The sequence below is a fragment of the Zeus faber genome (genome assembly GCF_960531495.2).
Source record: "Zeus faber genome assembly, chromosome: 6".
In the NCBI taxonomy this organism is placed as follows: domain Eukaryota; kingdom Metazoa; phylum Chordata; class Actinopteri; order Zeiformes; family Zeidae; genus Zeus; species Zeus faber.
Window position 1 is genome coordinate 12,223,960 of NC_137201.1, and position 19,882 is coordinate 12,243,841.

A 19,882-nucleotide genomic window follows, 5' to 3' on the forward strand; every position below is an offset into this window, starting at 1 on the left:
CATCATCTTGATTTCTATGGCACCTTTGATACAAATTTCCAGCTCCAAGTTCACAAGCTTTACAGACATTTAGGAATGAATCATTTCCCAGTAATTATTTACACGTTTGTTTTATTTTAGGCAACCGTTCTTTTTGAGAATAGATAAGAAATTAAAAAAATGAAAATGTCTCCGTCCATAAAGAAATAAATAATAAATAAACAATTATTGGGATTTTGCAGATAAATGTAGCATCATTTACGTTGATGATCTCCGAAATGGTATCAAAACTTGCATCGACCCCAAGGTCGAGGATGTCTTCAGCAGAAATCCACGTGCCCAAAGTAAAAAAAGCATCGATTTAAAGTCTGAAGTTGAACGTTATAAATGTATATTGTAAGATGCATAGTTACCGTTTATAAATAATATGTTACGTTCCATTGAATTGGGACCTCGGAAAAAAAAAAAATCTTACTCCCGCTCGGAAAAGCGCAAACGACGACGATTTCACGCGAAATTCCAAGTCGGGGTTTCGCTCGGAATTTTAGCTCCTGTGCAGATGCTTGCGGAGTGCACACGCTCCTCAACAAAAAAGACGCATTTACTGCGGGTCTCCACGTCTCCAAACATAGGCAACGGAACACATTCGGCTTGCGCGTGGGAACCTGTGGCGCCGAAATGACCGAATTCCGAGGTTCGACGAAACGCGTCATTACCAGGCGCTCGACAAGGTGTCGCTCCCGCCCGAGGTGGAGGTGTCGGCTGGTGGAGCGCGGCGGTCTGAGTCAGATCCTCTTCTTTGTTTGTTTTTAATTTCTATTTTTTAACACACGTTCCAATTTCAGGTATGCACGGTGACACACATACACTGCGATTTATTATTCTGTCTACTAAGCGTACGTTCCGCCGGCTGGTGCATTTTGCATGTGCCTTTCATGAGATGGAGTTTTGTTTTTTGTTTTTTTTTTAATGTTAAAAATAAAACCACGTCGGGTCGATTTAATTACTATTAGTTATGATAACTTAGTTTACAGATTGCACACCTTCTGAGTGTTGAAAAGAATGCAGTGTGTCGTATGAATGTTTTCAAAGGCTTTTCATGTTGAAAATATAACTATTCTAATTATGTGGCGTTACATACCAAATTTCACAGGTTTTTTGGCACATTTTTGTTGTTTTTCCTTATCAATAGTATTATTAATATTACCGCCTATGAAAGGACTTGCAGTTTATTGGGAGGGTTATTTCTTGTTTGTTCCAGTAAAGAAGTGGTCATAGGGTCCTTATTGTCCAAAATGATTTGACATCGTTGTGTATTGTTATGCATTGTGTGTTTTCTGGATGAATTGTTTGCACTTTTATGTATCATCCACCTATTTAATATACAGTAGATGTCATATATTACATCACTTCTGACTGACTGGTTGTACTTTGCTGTGGAGTTGATGACGACTCGTGTCGTTGTAATCGACCAGAGAGAGGGAGAAGGAGGGGGAGAGAGGAGGGAGGGGGGGGAGAGAGAGAGAGAGGGAGGGTTGGATAGAGGGAGAGAGACTGGGAGGGAAGGGGGGGGGGGAGAGGGAGGGAGGGAGGGGGAAGAGAACGGGAGGGAGGGAGAGAGGGAAAGAGAGAGGGAGGGTTGGATAGAGGGAGAGAGACTGGGAGGGAAGGGGGGGGTGGGGGAGAGGGAGGGAGGGGGAAGAGAACGGGAGGGAGGGAGAGAGGGAAAGGGGGGGGGCGGGAGAGAGAAAGAGGGGGAGAGAGGAGGGAGGGGGGAGAGAGGGAGAGAGACTGGGAGGGAAGGGGGGGTGAGGGAGAGGGAGGGAGGGGGAAGAGAACGGGAGGGAGGGGGAAGTGAACGGGAGGGAGGGAGAGAGGGAGAGATCGGGAGAGAGGAGGGAGGGGGATAGAGGGAGAGAGACTGTAAGGGGGGAGAGTGGGAAGGAGGGAGGGAGGGAGGGAGGGGGGAGAGAGAGCTGGAGGGAGGGGATAGAGGGATAGAGGCTGGGAGGGAAGGAGGGGGGGAGAGAGAGAGAGGAGGGAGGGGGGAGACAGAGAGAGAGAGGGAGGGAGGGGGGAGAGAGACTCCCCTCAGGAGCTGTCCTGGGGTAAGGACATAAAAACCTTCCTTCCTTTCATCCCTCCTTCCCTCTCTACCCTTCCCCATCCATTGGTCCTTGGGGGTGGGGGGGTCTTTTCAGTTCTTAGCACTGTCTCCGCCACATCAGAAACAATCCTAGAAATTGTTGACAAACCTAGAAATTGTTGACTTGTAAAAACAGATTTATATTCGTCTGTACAGCACTCTCGCCCTGATTCACACCTATTCCGTAATCATATCCGACAATCGGATCCTTCCCCTGGCTGGCGTCGGATGAACTGCGTTCATATTTTGAGTTCGCAAAGTATGTCAGGGAAAATGGGAGAGATAGTTTTTTCTGCTACAAAAGCGATTCGTTTCCTCAGCCGGACCTTTACCGTGTTCCATGGATGGGAGTTTGTAACTCCCCTTATATCGCGTTTGCAAAGTGCGAATAAAAATAAAAGACGCACATAATTCACTTACATAAAAAGCGATGTATTGATAGTGGTGGTATAATGGTGAAATCCACGGTAACATTAATAATGTCATTGTTTTATGCCCAGTTCCAATAAAAAACAACAGATCAGTGTCACTTCCGCTTATACTGTCGAGACCAAAACCTGTCGCATGAGTTTAAAAACTCACGCAGCCTGAGGCCTCGAAATGCTGCCGAAAATCCGCATCGCGGCACGTGCGGGATCCGACTCTCCATAGGAAAGAATGGAATCCTGATGTGTTCTTGTTGTTTGTCGTTTTAGGTGGGAAGCGTCCGCGAGTTACAGGTGAATCCCTTTCGCTAATATCCAGATGACGAACACTCAGGTGACCACAATTCCCAACGGAAATCCCTGCACCGACAGCCGGAAAACTGCCCCCAAACTGTCCGCTGAATCAAAACGGATGAATCGAAGCAGTATTTTAAGGTACATACATACTCAATGCCGTTCCGACAGTCATGGAAATCCGAGAAATGCTCTGGATTGTCAGCCTTTTTTTGTCCGGGGGCAGGATAAGTTATGGAAATTGAAAGTTGTTTGAGTCCTCGAGGTTCATTTAAATCCTGAAACCCATGTCAGTTGCAAACCCCTACGACAAACACTTGAAACATACGCACATATACATGCGTGGCCACTTGCCGTCACTGGAACCGGAGCCTCAGTCTAAATGTCAGCAAGTTACAACCGGATAGAAACTCAGAACCACGTTGTGTGAGACAGCCGTCCCATCTTTACGCGTTGAAAAAATTCAGAGCATGTCCGGGATTTAAACCCGGACGTTCCAGCGTTCTGTGTGGTTGTGTCAAGGTTATGAAACTCAATAGGAGGGATATTATGCGAGGCAGCCGCCCTACAACTTCAGTGGTTGAAAGAATGGGCTTGTCCAGGATTTCTCGCACCCGAAAGCGTGAATCTTTTTTTGTTCTGTTTTGTTCTGTTTTGTTTTAATACTTGGCAGCTATAGGCCTCGAACAGTTTCAAGCAGTTTCAATGGTCGTGTTTTAATTGTGTGACAGTAGTCGTTAAGATAGTCAGAATAAAATACACGGGAGCTACCAACAGAAAAATGAATAAACTCTTTTGGGCGTTTATTGTCCATGAAAAAAATAATAGTTTGAAGAAAAATAAACAAAATCTTACGGGTTAATAAGCCCAGCAGCCATAGGCCTACACTGTCTGTGGCTGTAACATTCTATGTTGTTGTGTCAAAGTTCTAAAAGTCTTTCAAGAAGTATGTTTGCGTGCGGCAGCCGCACCGTCATCGGTGGTTAAAAGACGAGGGCTTGTCCGGGATTTGAACCCGGGACCTCTCGCACCCTAAGCGAGAATCATGCCCCTAGACCAACAAGCCTCGTGTACAGTAGAACTTGATGGTTGGAGCTGCTTCCTACGTGTTTCCCAGCTGTGCATCCTCGCTCCTGCTGCTGCTGATGTGGCAGGTTGGAGATCAAGCGCTCATTGGGTCAAACAGCGGCCTCAGCTGGTCACGGTGTAGTACTGCAGATTAACTCTTGAGGGACCTAAAGCATGAATTACACCAAATCATCAACAAACCATCAACAAATTCGAAGCCCATTTTCGATTTAAACATATGTATTTTTTTCCAGCACTGACGGTTATGCTATTGCTCAACGATCGAGTCTTCATTTGTAAAGAAAAAACACTTGTTTCTCAACAAGTAACTTTGAGTCCAGTCACATTAAGTCTTTATAAATTATGTTATTTCTTGTCGGCTAATTCATACAAACATAATATTTCATACAATTTCGTGGATAAAATAAATGCTGTGGAGCCGTAATTTTTTGCAAAATAGAGCGCAGTGGTAATTTTGGCGGAATCAACGCGTCCGATAATTGTTTTATTGAAAAGTTGGTTCAAAAGATTTGGACGAAACAACCAAACAAATCAGAATCAGAATCAGAAATACTTTAATAATCCCAGGTGGAAATGACTCAAGTAATGATCACAGTTTTGATAAACACCACACGACAGGTGGTGAAATTCAAAGAAACAGTTTACAACTGAATCAAAGTTGTCAAATAAAACAGTATATATAAAGATCGCCTTATATGTAATCGTTCTAGTACAAAAACAAGGCTACCTTCAGGAAGGTAATTTTTATAAAGACAGCTTGACGATTGCAATGTTTTTATTACACAGAATAGGCCGTCTTCAGAAAGGTAAATAAGTCAGTTATTCACCTTCATTTGCTGTTTTTATGTCTTTTTTTTTTTGACTTTTGTAATGTTAGTCACCCTCCTCCAATGGTTCTTAGAACTTCCTGCAGTGACAAAATGCCTTCTGTGACCGATTAGAGTTTTCAGAGTTTTGTGAACGTAGCTTAGCTTAGCTCGGGTTGTCTGTCTAGGTGGGTTGTCTGTGAGCGCTATGCAGTCCTCAAGGCGCAAGTCGCTGGACGCGAATGACTTCCACGAGACAAAGCTTGGACTTATATAACGTCAGATGATGATGTCACAAAGTGTCCCGCTCCTGAAACAAATGAAATTGCAGCAACGTTCGTCTCCTTCCAGTAAATTTACAACAGTTTTTCACTCATTTCTGCTCCAAATGTGACAAGACGTCTGAAACGTCCTGGTTCTAACGAGGCATCAACCATGTGTGTGCGTAATGCGGTTGTCCTATTTCAGATACTGTTATCCTGAAAAACGCCAAGAAGATTAACTGTAATAAACCCCTGTGGGCTGGACCCCTAATAACACTTATTTGAGATAATTTATTGTTAAAGAAAATGTACAATTTGCATGAATTTGAACAAGCATGGTTTGTTAACATTGCCAACTCAACATCATATTCTCCTTCCATCTTTCCTCACACCGACTCCACACACCCCCCACCTCCACATCGGGAATCAGGCGCCTCAGGACACTTTTTAAATGAAACTCCTGTGCTGTGCTGTGCTGTGACTCGCATGTAGGTGGGCAGAAGTGAACTGGCAAGTGTTTTCAAACTCTTTCAACCAGTCTCAAGCAATTTCAGTGTTCATATTTATTCATGTTATAGTGGTCGGTAATATATTCATTAATAAATACATTGAAGACAGAGCGAGGGTAAAATAAATGACCTCTCTCTGTCATATCATTCATTGTAGATGAAGGAAAAACTTTCAAACTGAAAGAAAGAAAATGTTCATAGTTACTATGTCCACCAGCGCTAGTTAGATGTGTTTCTAAGCTGGTAAGTGTCACAGCATTCTGTGTTGTGTCAAAGTTCTAAAAGTCTTTCAAGAAGTATGTTTGCGTGCGGCAGCCGCACCATCATCGGTGGTTAAAAGACGAGGGCTTGTCCGGGATTTGAACCCGGGACCTCTCGCACCCAAAGCGAGAATCATGCCCCTAGACCAACAAGCCTCGTGTACAGTAGAACTTGATGGTTGGAGCTGGTTCCTACGTGTTTCCCAGCTGTGCATCCTCGCTCCTGCTGCTGCTGATGTGGCAGGTTGGAGATCAAGCGCTCATTGGGTCAAACAGCGGCCTCAGCTGGTCACGGTGTAGTACTGCAGATTAACTCTTGAGGGACCTAAAGCATGAATTACACCAAATCCGACAAACGACAAACCATCAACAAATTGGAAGTCGATTCTCGATTTAAACATATGTATTTATTCCCAGCACTGACGGCTATGCTATTGCTCAACGATCAAGTCTTCATTTGCAAAGAAAAAACACTTGTTTCTCAATAAGTAACTTTGAGTCCAGTCACATTAAATCTTGATTAATTATGTTATTTCTTGTCGGCTAATTCATACAAACGAAATATTTCATACAATTTCATGGATAAAATAAATGCTTTGGAGCCGTAATTCTTTGCAAAATAGAGCGCAGTGGTCATTTTGGCGGAATCAACACTTGTCAGATAATTGTTTTATTGAAAAGTTGGCCAAAAGATTTGGACAAAACAACCAAACAAATCAGAATCAGAATCAGAATCAGAAATACTTTAAAAATCCCAGGTGGAAATGACTCAAGTAATGATCACAGTTTTGATAAACACCACACGACAGGTGGTGAAATTCAAAGAAACAGTTTAGAACTGAATCAAAGTTGTCAAATAAAACAGTATCTATAAAGATCGCCTTATATGTAATCGTTTTAGGACACAAACAAGGCTACCTTCAGGAAGGTAATTTTTATAAAGACAGCTTGACGATTGCAATGTTTTTATTACACATAAAAGGCCGTCTTCAGAAAGGTAAATAAGTCAGTTATTCACCTTAATTTTCTGTTTTTACAACTTTTTCAACTTTTCTAATATTAGTCACCATCCTCCAATGGTTCTTTGAACTTCCTGCAGTGAGAATCCATCATCAAAAGTCACTGGATGCAAATGACTTCCATGAGACAAAGCCTGGACTTATATAACTTCGGATGATGATGTCACAAAGTGCCCCACTCCTGAAACTAATCAAATCGTGCCGACATTTTTCTGCTTCCAGTAAATCTACAACAGTTTTTCACTAATTTCTGCTCCAAATGTACATTTATATTGATCATACTTGGATGACAAGACGTCTGAAACGTCCTGGTTCTAACAAGGCCTCAGCCATGTCTGTGCGTAATGTGTTTGTCATATTTCAGATACTTTTATCCTGAAAAACGCCAAGAAGATTCATTGTAATAAACCCCTGTGGGCTGGACCCCTAAGCGGGACCTCTCACACCCGAAGCGAGAATCATGCCCCTTATATAACTTTGGATGATGATTGTGGCAGTTTCGCCACCACACGCCACCCAAGTGACGATCGCCTTATATGTAATCGTTTTAGCACAAAAACAAGGCTAGGAGGCTTCAGGAAGGTAATTTTTATAAAGACAGCTTGACGATTGCAATGTTTTTATTACACAGAATAGGCCGTCTTCAGAAAGGTAAATAAGTCAGTTATTCACCTTCATTTTCTGTTTTTATGACTTTTTCAACTTTTGTAATGTTAGTCACCATCCTCCAATGGTTCTTAGAACTTCCTGCAGTGACAAAATGCCTTCTGTGACCGATTAGAGTTTTCAGGGTTTTGTGAACGTAGCTTAGCTTAGCTCGGGTTGTCTGTCTAGGTGGGTTGTCTGTGAGCGCTATGCAGTCCTCAAGGCGCAAGTCGCTGGATGCGAATGACTTCCACGAGACAAAGCTTGGAATTATACAACTTTGGATGATGATGTCACAAAGTGTCCCGCTCCTGAAACGAATGAAATTGCATCAACATTCTTCTCCTTCCAGTAAATTTACAACAGTTTTTCACTCATTTCTGCTCCAAATGTGACAAGACGTCTGAAACGTCCTGGTTCTAACGAGGCGTCAACCATGTGTTTGCGTAATGCGGTTGTCCTATTTCAGATACTGTTATCCTGAAAAACGCCAAGAAGATTAACTGTAATAAACCCCTGTGGGCTGGACCCCTAATAACACTTTTTAGATAATTGATTGTAAAAGAAAATGTACAATTTGCATGAATTTGAACAAGCATGGTTTGTTAACATTGCCAACTCAACATCATATTCTCCTTCCATCTTTCCTCACACCGACTCCACACACCCCCCCCCCCACCTCCACATCGGGAATCAGGCGCCTCAGGACACTTTTTAAATGAAACTCCTGTGCTGTGCTGTGCTGTGACTCGCATGTAGGTGGGCAGAAGTGAACTGTCAAGTGTTTTCAAACTCTTTCAACCAGTCTCAAGCGGTCGGTAGCATATTCATTATTAAAACCATTGAAGACACAGACCAATGAGAATAAATGACCCTTTTCTGTCATATCATTTATTGTAGATGAATAAAAAACTTTCAAACTGAAAGAAAGAAAATGTTCATAGTTACTATGTCCACCAGCGCTAGTTAGATGTGTTTCTAAGCTGGTAAGTGTCACAGCATTCTGTGTTGTGTCAAAGTTCTAAAAGTCTTTCAAGAAGTATGTTTGCGTGCGGCAGCCGCACCATCATCGGTGGTTAAAAGACGAGGGCTTGTCCGGGATTTGAACCCGGGACCTCTCGCACCCTAAGCGAGAATCATGCCCCTAGACCAACAAGCCTCGTGTACAGTAGAACTTGATGGTTGGAGCTGCTTCCTACGTGTTTCCCAGCTGTGCATCCTCGCTCCTGCTGCTGCTGATGTGGCAGGTTGGAGATCAAGCGCTCATTGGGTCAAACAGCGGCCTCAGCTGGTCACGGTGTAGTACTGCAGATTAACTCTTGAGGGACCTAAAGCATGAATTACACCAAATCATCAACAAACCATCAACAAATTGGAAGCCCATTTTCGATTTAAACATATGTATTTTTTTCCAGCACTGACGGTTATGCTATTGCCCAACGATCAAGTCTTCATTTGGAAAGAAAAAACACTTGTTTCTCAATAAGTAACTTTGAGTCCAGTCACATTAAGTCTTTATAAATTATGTTATTTCTTGTCGGCTAATTCATACAAACAAAACATTTCATACAATTTCATGGATAAAATAAATGCTTTGGAGCCGTAATTTTTTGCAAAATAGAGCGCAGTGGTAATTTTGGAGGAATCAACACATGTCAGATAATTGTTTTATTGAAAAGTTGGTCAAAAGATTTGAACGAAACAACCAAACAAATGATCGGAGTTTTGATGAAGATCACACGACAGGAAATATCTTTGTAGTACAAAAAAAGGCAATCTTCAGAAATTCAAAGAAACAGTTTACAACTGAAACAAAGTTGTCAAATAGAACAGTATATATAAAGATCGCCTTATATGTAATCGTTTTAGTACAAAAACAAGGCTACCTTCAGGAAGGTAATTTTTATAAAGACAGCTTGACGATTGCAATGTTTTTATTACACATAAAAGGCCGCCTTCAAAAAGGTAAATAAGTGAGTTATTCACCTTCATTTTCACGACTTTTTCAACTTTTCTAATATTAGTCACCATCCTCCAATGGTTCTTTGAACTTTCTGCAGTGAGAATCCATCATCAAAAGTTGCTGGATGCGAATGACTTCCACAAGATGAAGCTTGGACTTATATAACTTTGGATGATGATTGTGGCAGTTTCGCCACCACACGCCACCCAAGTGACGCTTTCAGGGCTCTGTAGCACAGAGACCCAGGAGACGTGGGGTTGTAAACATCAGTCTATTGTAGAGCGCGGGCGAGCTGGAATTAGCCCAGGAGCAGATAGAACATGTCATGACACGGGCTCCTATCCTGAGTGTGTGTGGGAATGGGGGTCTTATCCTGTTGCTTGGTAGACCAACCAACGAGCAACAGGTATGCAGCCACCCTGATCCCAATCACCTAGATCCAGGTCAGGTGTGGCTGCTCGCCACACCATCCTCGCGCCACAGTGATGTCACAAAGTGCCCCGCTTCTGAAACGAATCAAATCGCGCCAACCTTCTTCTGCTACCCTTAAATTTTCAACAGTTTTTCACTAATTTCTGCGCCAAATGTACATGGATATTGATAAACCTCAAACAACAAGACATCTGAAATGCCCCGCTTCTAACGAGACCTCAACCATGTCTGTGCGTACTGCGGTTGTGGTGTTTCAGATACTTTTATCCCGAAAAATGCCAAGAAGGTTAATAGTAATAAAAAGCTGAGCAAAAACAAAGGGTTCCAACCTTGTGGGCTGGACCCCTAATCGCAATTATTAGAGATCATTTATTGTAAAAGGAAATGCGCAATTTGTAAGGTGCATGAATTTGAACAAACACATTTTTTTTCACATTTTCACATTGCCAACCCAACATCAAATTCTCTTTTCATCTTTCCTCACACCGACTCCACACACCCCCCACCTCCACATCGGGAATCAGGCGCCTCAGGACACTTTTTAAATGAAACTCCTGTGCTGTGCTGTGACTCGCATGTAGCTGGGAAGAAGTGAACTGTCAAGTGTTTTCAAACTCTTTCAACCAGTCTCAAGCGGTCGGTAGCATATTCATTATTAAAAACATTGAAGACACAGACCCTGAACTGTGTCACTGTTCAGGGTTGTTCGTGATGCCGTATTGCTGCGCCGTACTGTTGTATACTGTGCTGTATTATCCCAAACACTACCTCACTCTATTCACATTCACATGCCACTTTAAATGCACATATCTGTATATACATAGGCATATTCCTTCTATCTATTCCATTTTATTTCAATTTATTTTTTTGTATTTTATTCTATATATTTTTATGTTATTCTATAAGTATTCAACTTACTGTATTACGTTTTAGGAGTCAGTTAGTCGGTCTATTAGAAAGGAGTTTTCTACTTTTATTTTTTTTTCCTAGGACATATTGTGTGCTATCACCGGGTGCGTTGCATTACATTTCACTGCATATATGTATGAAAGTATGTATATGTATGTGACAAATAAAAATCTTGAATCTTGAATCAATGAGAATAAATGACCTCTTTCTGTCATATCATTTATTGTAGATGAATAAAAAACTTTCAAACTGAAAGAAAGAAAATGTTCATAGTTACTATGTCCACCAGCGCTAGTTAGATGTGTTTCTAAGCTGGTAAGTGTCACAGCATTCTGTGTTGTGTCAAAGTTCTAAAAGTCTTTCAAGAAGTATGTTTGCGTGCGGCAGCCGCACCGTCATCGGTGGTTAAAAGACGAGGGCTTGTCCGGGATTTGAACCCGGGACCTCTCGCACCCTAAGCGAGAATCATGCCCCTAGACCAACAAGCCTCGTGTACAGTAGAACTTGATGGTTGGAGCTGCTTCCTACGTGTTTCCCAGCTGTGCATCCTCGCTCCTGCTGCTGCTGATGTGGCAGGTTGGAGATCAAGCGCTCATTGGGTCAAACAGCGGCCTCAGCTGGTCACGGTGTAGTACTGCAGATTAACTCTTGAGGGACCGAAAGCATGAATTACACCAAATCCGACAAACGACAAACCATCAACAAATCGGAAGCCGATTTTCGATTTAAACATATGTATTTTCTTTCCAGCACTGACGGCTATGCTAGTGTTCGAATATCGAGTCCTCATTTGTAAAGTAAAAACACTTGTTTCTCAATAAGTAACTTTGAGTCCAGTCACATTAAATCTTAATCAATTATGTTATTTTTTGTCGGCTCATTCATACAAACAAAATATTTCATACAGTTTCAGAGACAAAATAAATGCTTGGGAGCCGTAATTCTGTGCAAAATAAAGCGCAGTGGTAATTTTGGAGGAATCAACACATGGTAGATTATTGTTTTATTGAAAAGTTGGCCAAAAGATTTGGACAAAACAACCAAACAAATGATCACAGTATTGATAAAGATCACCACCAGTGTCGTACAAAAAAAGGCAATCTTCAGAAATTCAAAGAAACAGTTTAGAACTGAATCAAAGTTGTCAAATAAAACAGTATATATAAAGATCGCCTTATATGTAATCGTTTTAGGACACAAACAAGGCTACCTTCAGGAAGTTAATTTTTATAAAGACAGCTTGACGATTGCAATGTTTTTATTACACATAAAAGGCCGTCTTCAGAAAGGTAAATAAGTCAGTTATTCACCTTCATTTTCTGTTTTTACAACTTTTTCAACTTTTGTAATGTTAGTCACCCTCCTCCAATGGTTCTTAGAACTTCCTGCAGTGACAAAATGCCTTCTGTGACCGATTAGAGTTTTCAAGGTTTTGTGAACGTAGCTTAGCTTAGCTCGGGTTGTCTGTCTAGGTGGGTTGTCTGTGAGCGCTATGCAGTCCTCAAGGCGCAAGTCGCTGGATGCGAATGACTTCCACGAGACAAAGCTTGGACTTATATCACTTTGGATGATGATGTCACAAAGTGTCCCGCTCCTGAAACGAATGAAATTGCAGCAACGTTCGTCTCCTTCCAGTAAATTTACAACAGTTTTTCACTCATTTCTGCTCCAAATGTGACAAGACGTCTGAAACGTCCTGGTTCTAACGAGGCATCAACCATGTGTGTGCGTAATGCGGTTGTCCTATTTCAGATACTGTTATCCTGAAAAACGCCAAGAAGATTAACTGTAATAAACCCCTGTGGGCTGGACCCCTAATAACACTTATTTGAGATAATTTATTGTTAAAGAAAATGTACAATTTGCATGAATTTGAACAAGCATGGTTTGTTAACATTGCCAACTCAACATCATATTCTCCTTCCATCTTTCCTCACACCGACTCCACCCCCCCACCTCCACGCCATTAGAACTGTCAACGCTGACCTCACCAGGGGTCCTAACTGAGCCATGCACTAGGCTCCACTACCTACTGTACTGTATGTAGCATACTGTACCGCATACTGTGTCACTGTTCAGGGTTGTTCGTGATGCCGTATTGCTGCGCCGTACTGTTGTATACTGTGCTGTATTATCCCAACACTACTCCCTCTATTCACATTCACATGCCACTTTAATTCACATGCCACTTTAAATGCACATATCTGTATATACATAGGCATATTCCTTCTATCTATTCCATTTTATTTCAATTCATTTTTATTGTATTTTATTCTATATATTTTTATGTTATTCTATAAGTATTCCACTTACTGTATTACGTTTTAGGAGTCAGTTAGTCGGTCTATTAGAAAGGAATTTTCTACTTTTTATTTTATTTTCTATTTTTTCCTAGGACATATTGTGTGCCATCACCAGGGCGTTGCATTACATTTCACTGCATATATGTATGGAAGTATGTATATGTATGTGACAAATAAAAAATCTTGAATCTTGAATCTTGAATCGGGAATCAGGCGCCTCAAGACACTTTTTAAATGAAACTCCTGTGCTGTGCTGTGACTCGCATGTAGCTGGGAAGAAGTGAACTGTCAAGTGTTTTCAAACTCTTTCAACCAGTCTCAAGCGGTCGGTAGCATATTCATTATTAAAAACATTGAAGACACAGACCAATGAGAATAAATGACCCTTTTCTGTCATATCATTTATTGTAGATGAATAAAAAACTTTCAAACTGAAAGAAAGAAAATGTTCATAGTTACTATGTCCACCAGCGCTAGTTACATGTGTTTCTACGCTGGTAAGTGTCACAGCATTCTGTGTTGTGTCAAAGTTCTAAAAGTCTTTCAAGAAGTATGTTGCGGAACAATCGCGCCACGATCGAGGGCGTCCACCTCACACTCGAAGTGACAATAAGCACAGTTATACACGTTGACGATGTTTTGAGTGGTTGACAGGACAATTCGTTCGTACGTTTCATTCGCAAGGGTGAATCAAGAGGCGTGAATCAAAAGGCGTGATAAGAGTGAAAAATAGTATTTGGAAAAGAAAAAGAAAAATTACATTTTAATTTAAGTTCGAAAATTAAAATATAAACAATTACATACAACAACCTCGTTTTCCATGTGTGCAGGCGTTATTGGGGTTATAATTAAAATATTATAAATTATTTAAACGACATTTAATTCAATTAAATACATTTCGACGTTAACATTTCAGAGACTACGGTATCCTGAAAGTGCCGCAGTGGTGTAACCGATCCATATCTGGATTTCGGATTGTTTTTGCATGAATTTGAAGGACGACAATGTGCGGTACAGTAGTGTGTAGATGTAACCCTAAGCCATTAAAATCACAACTCACGGCCATTATTCAGAGACACCACTGACCGCTGTCGGTGAATAACGACTGTTGTCAGGGGGGTTAGGGCAGCACGGGCGCGTCTCGCATGACTCCGAAGGCCGCGCGTGATCCCCGACGTGGTATCCGTATTTGTAGTAGTAGTATTTTTGTGAGACAGCTTTAGAGGTCAAAAAGTTCCACGGACGACTGTCGACGGCTGCTGTGTCGATCGGCGCTGGTTAAACGTGTTTCCGTGCGGGCAGGAGGCGGAGCACTCTGTGTTGCGCCCGAGCTAAGATAACTGTCAGCCAGTCGTGGCGTCAAAAGGTCGCGGGCTTGTCCGGGATTTGAACCCGGGACCTCTCGCACCCTAAGCGAGAATCATACCCCTAGACCGACAAGCCTCCGGCGAGGGGCCCCGAATTTGGGAGTCGGACGCGTGTCGCGGCTGCGCGTCCTCGCTCCTGCCGCTGATGTTTTGCAGGTCGGAGATGCGGCGCGCACCGGGCCAAACAGCGCCCCCCTGCGGGTCACAGCGCATTACTGCAGCGAGACTGGCACTATTCGGGCCTTGACCGTGTATGTCCCATGCACAAGGACAATTCGACGAGGAATAAACGTATAGAAATAAAAAGCTAAAAAGAGACAAAGACGTTGGATTGCGTGTCGTACGCCGACACGTGGCGGGAGTCGGACCCACGACGAGGAGCTTAGTAGGACTTTCACCACACACAGAAGACTCGTTTCTTTTCTCGAAAAGGTTTGATGGATACCATTTATGCCGAGGTGCAGCAGAGTTCAACGCAAACCTGAGTGATAACTGAATGCGATAAGCATAACGGCTGACAAGTTAAGGGCCATAGCTGGCAGTCGCTAAGATGTCTGAATCATTTCGCAAACTGTGTTGGCTGAAATTTGGATAGAATGAACTTTCTTTTTATTCACTGGTTTTATTCAATGCTGGTCCCTGAAGCCGACCCTAGAGAAGTCCCTGGACGGGTGCTACACCAGGATGTTGCGTGTAGTGCTTAACATCAGCAAGAGTACACATGTAACCAACAGAATTCTGTACGAGGGAATACCAAGGGTGGGCGAGAAGATTGCTGCAAGGAGAATGAGACTAGCAGGACACTGCCAAAGACACCAGGAGCTGCCAGCCAGCAAACTGGTACTGTGGCAGCCAACACATGGGCACCGGTCACGAGGACGTCCCACTTTAACATATGTGGATGTACTCAAGAATGATGCGGGAGCACAAAGCACCAACGAGCTGGCCAGATGTACGGAGAACCGGGATGACTGGAAACAACGATGGAAGGCTCGTCTGAGGACGACCTAGAGAGACTGACTTCACTGATTCAGGGTCCCCCGGGCGCGTCCACGAATTGCTCCTGTTTGGTCCCCCCCCAGAGGAAGGACAAGCCACGATGGGCGAAATGCAGAGGCCACACTTCACCGGCCACCACCCAAAAGGCATGCGCATGTGTGTGTGGCCAATAAAAGACTCTTCTTCTGCATAGGCGCATGTTAGGGAACTTTTAATATGTCGGGGTGTGTGCGTCTCCCAGCCCTGTCTCAGAGCATGGTGTGACGGGGAACAGCAGCCGAACGCTTTGGAAAAAGACATTTCTCCGTGTGACGCGGGAGCGACCGTGTGCCCGACCCAATAATGCGACCCGTTCCTCCAGGGGGTCAAAAAAAAAAAGGGTCAGGGCTCGTCCGGGATTTGAACCCGGGACCTCTCGCACCCTAAGCGAGAATCATACCCCTAGACCAACGAGCCAGCCCTGGTGGTCGCACGGCTCGTGGCTTAAGGCCCGTCTCTTGTCTCCCCTGCCCGGAGTTAAAAGTCTGCAGAGAGCGGTGACGTGGCGCTGGGTGGTCCCGTGGAGCAGCGGCCTCTGGCGGCGATCATTCCAATGACAACGACGCGGATTCGGGGAGAAAGCAACTGCGCGGGTTCGGACGCTGCCCACGGTCAAGGCGGGAGGTGCCCAGTCACCGCAGCCAACACCCGCAGAGCCGAGCGGGTCTCTGAGCCGAGGCTGGGGCGGTGCGAGCGGCCTCCAGGCGGGAGGCGCGGAGCCGAGCGGCTGGAGCTTTCGGCTCCACGGCTTTGAAAAGGGCAGGGCTCGTCCGGGATTTGAACCCGGGACCTCTCGCACCCAAAGCGAGAATCATACCCCTAGACCAACGAGCCGCCGATGCCAGCGAAGCGATGGAGAAGGAGGTGGAAGTACAGCTTCTGACCGACGAGTGATTTACCTTTACGACACAATCCGAACTTCAATGAAATGATTGGGTTTGATTGCATCTTTGTCTCTTGGGGGCGGGGGTCGTGTAAATTTGGAATTAAAACAAAACGAAGTGACTGATTTTCTGTGAATTACACGCTCGTAGACCTTGACAGGACACTGCTTTTGAATGCAATGGGAGAAGGCGAAGCTAATTCCAGTAGTAACGCTTTTCCATTTCCTTTGCTACATAAGCACAGACACACATTATACGCATATCATCATATGCAAAAGCTGATTCACCCTCTGGTCCTTGTTACGCGGAACGCTTGAGGTACTTGTATTGGATTTTTTTTTTTGGTCATACTCTGATGATGATCACAGATCTAGGCTCTTACAATGACCATCATCGAGCCCTAATATATGTTGTTGCCCCATTTTCAATATCTGGAGCGTAATACCGTAGCACACTATATTCTGACCTTGGTACTTTCATTGCATGTGGCTTGATTACACCATCGCCATCTACAGACATACCTCTCCATCATTCAGCTACAGCTTTGACACCCGGTTGACATTGTTGTGCCCAATCTATCGAGCCAACCTTTCAACCTAAACATCTGTTTAATCTCACAAAACCATGTAGTGCAATGTGGGCTGCTGTAGATTTTACACACAAAAATCATGAAAAAACAGAGTCAGAGTCATATTTTGAGTGTTATTATTTTATTCTAAAGTTTCCAGACATAGTAGATGCCGTTACATGGATGTCATTTCATTCAAGGTTGCAAAAAAAAAAAAAAACGATTTTAAAAATGAAATACTACATTTGCGACAAATATTCTATGTTAGGTTTTTAGAGGCTCATCAAAATTATGGTCGATAAAAAAAAAAGAAGTGAAACCCCCTCGGAAGGGTTAGGATAGTTAAAAAAGCAACGTCATTGCTTTCGACATCTTTTCATCTCTGTCTGAAAAGAAGCCCAAACGGACAAACGAGTCAAATGTACGTCTCCCGCAAAGGTTGCGGTGAAAAGTCATTCTAGGGCCTTCTTGAGGAACTCGACGAGGAGATGATGAGGAAAACCAAAGGCCATCTGGATCACCACATAACCCTGCCGCAGAGAGAGAGAGAGAGAGAGAGAGAGAGAGAGAGAGAGAGAGAGATGGACTGAGCACACTGGAGTTTCGCAGCGTCGGGACAAGACAACGGGGAGAGAAAGACAACCCGTCTACTCACGTCCCGGGGAAGAACTTCCGGGTCGATGATGTCAAACATGTTGGTGCCCTGTTTGTCCAGCAGCCTCGTTATCTCCGACCCCAGAGCTGGGAATGGAGATGGCAAAACAGTTACGTGCCAGACGACGAAGAAGAAGAAGAAGAAGAAGCGGCGGAAAAGAAGGGAGAGACCCTAACCCTTACCGGACAGGACCTTGGGAATGCCAATCTTCTCCACGGCTTCTCTTATGTATTCTCGCCGCTGTCCCTCGTCCAGCTGCTGGAAACGCACCGCAGGAAAAGATTGTAAACTTGAACCAGAGACGGACAGAACAGCAGTGTCCGGGTTACTCTTGAGGGTTTTGGGCGATTTGTAATAAGTGAGGAGGTTGTCAGGAATGCCACGCCCATGATTTGTGAAGTGAAAACCCGACCAACCACACAGGTGTCCCATGAGGATTCTAGTCCTATGCCAACTGGCCTGGTGTCACTTTGGAGTAGTTGGTTTTTCATGAGGAATTTCACCCCTTTTTATTATTATTCATTGAAACCATTTTTGGTAGAAACCTACAGTAAGGTCGTTGCAGGAACAAACTTGTCTTGTTTTTGGGGGGGGGCAAATTCCACCTCTACAAGATACAATAAAGCTTCAGCGACAGCTTAATTGAGTTCTATACGTATATTTACATTGAGTATATTTCACTCAAAATTATAAATGTCAGTGATGGCTCATTTCGTTGAACGCGGATTTGAAGGAATTGGTCATTGAAAAGTTAAGGAAGGATCATGTATACAGTAGCTTGGTCAGCCATATGGTGTGGAGGAGACATGTGCACAATTTAGGTGTGAAGGTGCAAACGGCCGACCCAGACCTCACCTGTTGATTATCTGACATCTCTGCTCGAAGTGTAATGAATCTGGAGGGAACAAGCCATGAGAAGAGTCTTTATACGAGCACAGGCAGAAAGCACGGAGGTGATTTGACACAGTCACTAATCAGATGTGGTCCGATTCACAAAACCGTGCCCAATGACGTGTCTCATGTTACAAATAAAAGATTTAAGTTAGTGGTCTTACTCTGATGCGTTACTGTGGAGAAAGAGCTTCTTGTTGGCGTACGTAGCAGTGACTAACACGTCCAACTCCTACGCAAAGCATATGAAAAGCAACACATTTAAAGTGACCATCTTGAAGATTTTGATTTAAATAAATTGCCTGTTAAGTCACTATCGCCGAATGAGGTAACACAATGGTGGTTGAGCCTACAGTATGGCCCACTGATGAAAGCCCGTGCATTGGCAGTATTCTGAGTATTAAGAACCCGGGTGTCTGTCTGTGGCAACTTTCCCGCCACGCATTCAAGAGCCGCAATTAGTGACGCGTTTTCCATCACCAAGCAGTGGTTGGTGATGGGACTGACTGACGTCAAACAGACGACACTGTTTGGCTCTCTGGGAAGTGAGGTCCAAAAACACACCTGCAATTACCGCTTTTCACCATAGGTGCCACCAAAAATTACAAAACACCACTGTTGCCACTGTTGCCACTGTTGCTTTGCCACAACAGTGGCAACACAACAGTTGACCACTCCACCACAATTACCACTCTGCTGTAGCTTCTCAATGTGCACACAGGAAACCTTTTAACCCGTAAAAAAAACTATAAATCTCCAAAAACAGTAATATCAAATGTCTTTAACAGTAAGTTGCCTTCCCTTTTGGGGGAAAGTGAAGCACTGTAATGTCCTGTTTCTAGTCTGACATTAGTGCGGATGTGGCCAAAAGAGCTGATTTGCGGAAGTGCAAATGAGTCAATAAAACCCTGAAATACTGCACAAGTTGCGACTCTATTGCGGGCTTCCCATTTTTGACACTGCTTGCAGAAGGTGCTGAGATGTCTTAAACCCTTGTGCACTTTCTGTCATTTCGCTTTGAAAAACGCTTCCCCATTATGGCCGACATTAGGAAATGTTGGGACGGTAGGCGGCACTTGCCTTCTAGTGTTTGGGCCAAACCAAAACGGTAGGAGAAAAAAGGAGTTCAGTTTGTGATTACGATTTTGTGGAAGCCATTACAGCAAAAAGGCCAATACGGTGTGAAAGGATTCCCGTCTGACCGACTGGAAGGAGAGTCTCGGTGTGCCAGGGTCCCCACATCGGAGCTCCCCCGAGATCTGCGCCCGGACGCTGGTGCCCAGAGGAGACGTCTTGAGGCTGGGGGTGGACGAGCTCCACACCCTGAGCTCGGGAGAAACTGGCTCCAGCAGACACTGGTATTCACACACGCACACACATAATATTTAATGGACAACTGAGCTCATGAGTGATCAAATAATTGTGTTTCAGGCCTAC

General features: G+C 43.7%; 1 protein-coding gene across 1 annotated transcript in view; it reads right to left on the reverse strand.

Annotated features, from left to right (window-relative positions):
• Window positions 1-17,044: 17,044 nt before the first annotated feature.
• Window positions 17,045-19,882, reverse strand: part of cetp (cholesteryl ester transfer protein, plasma) — a gene marked incomplete at its 5' end in the record, with an annotated part of 6,699 nt that continues 3,861 nt past the window's right edge. Inside the window, 6 exons of the mRNA XM_080002787.1 lie at window positions 17,045-17,429; window positions 17,555-17,640; window positions 17,737-17,812; window positions 18,410-18,449; window positions 18,610-18,677; window positions 19,648-19,800. Coding sequence (XP_079858913.1) covers window positions 17,352-17,429; window positions 17,555-17,640; window positions 17,737-17,812; window positions 18,410-18,449; window positions 18,610-18,677; window positions 19,648-19,800 — 501 coding nt within the window. The 3' untranslated portion in view covers window positions 17,045-17,351. The remainder of the gene's footprint in view (window positions 17,430-17,554; window positions 17,641-17,736; window positions 17,813-18,409; window positions 18,450-18,609; window positions 18,678-19,647; window positions 19,801-19,882) is intronic.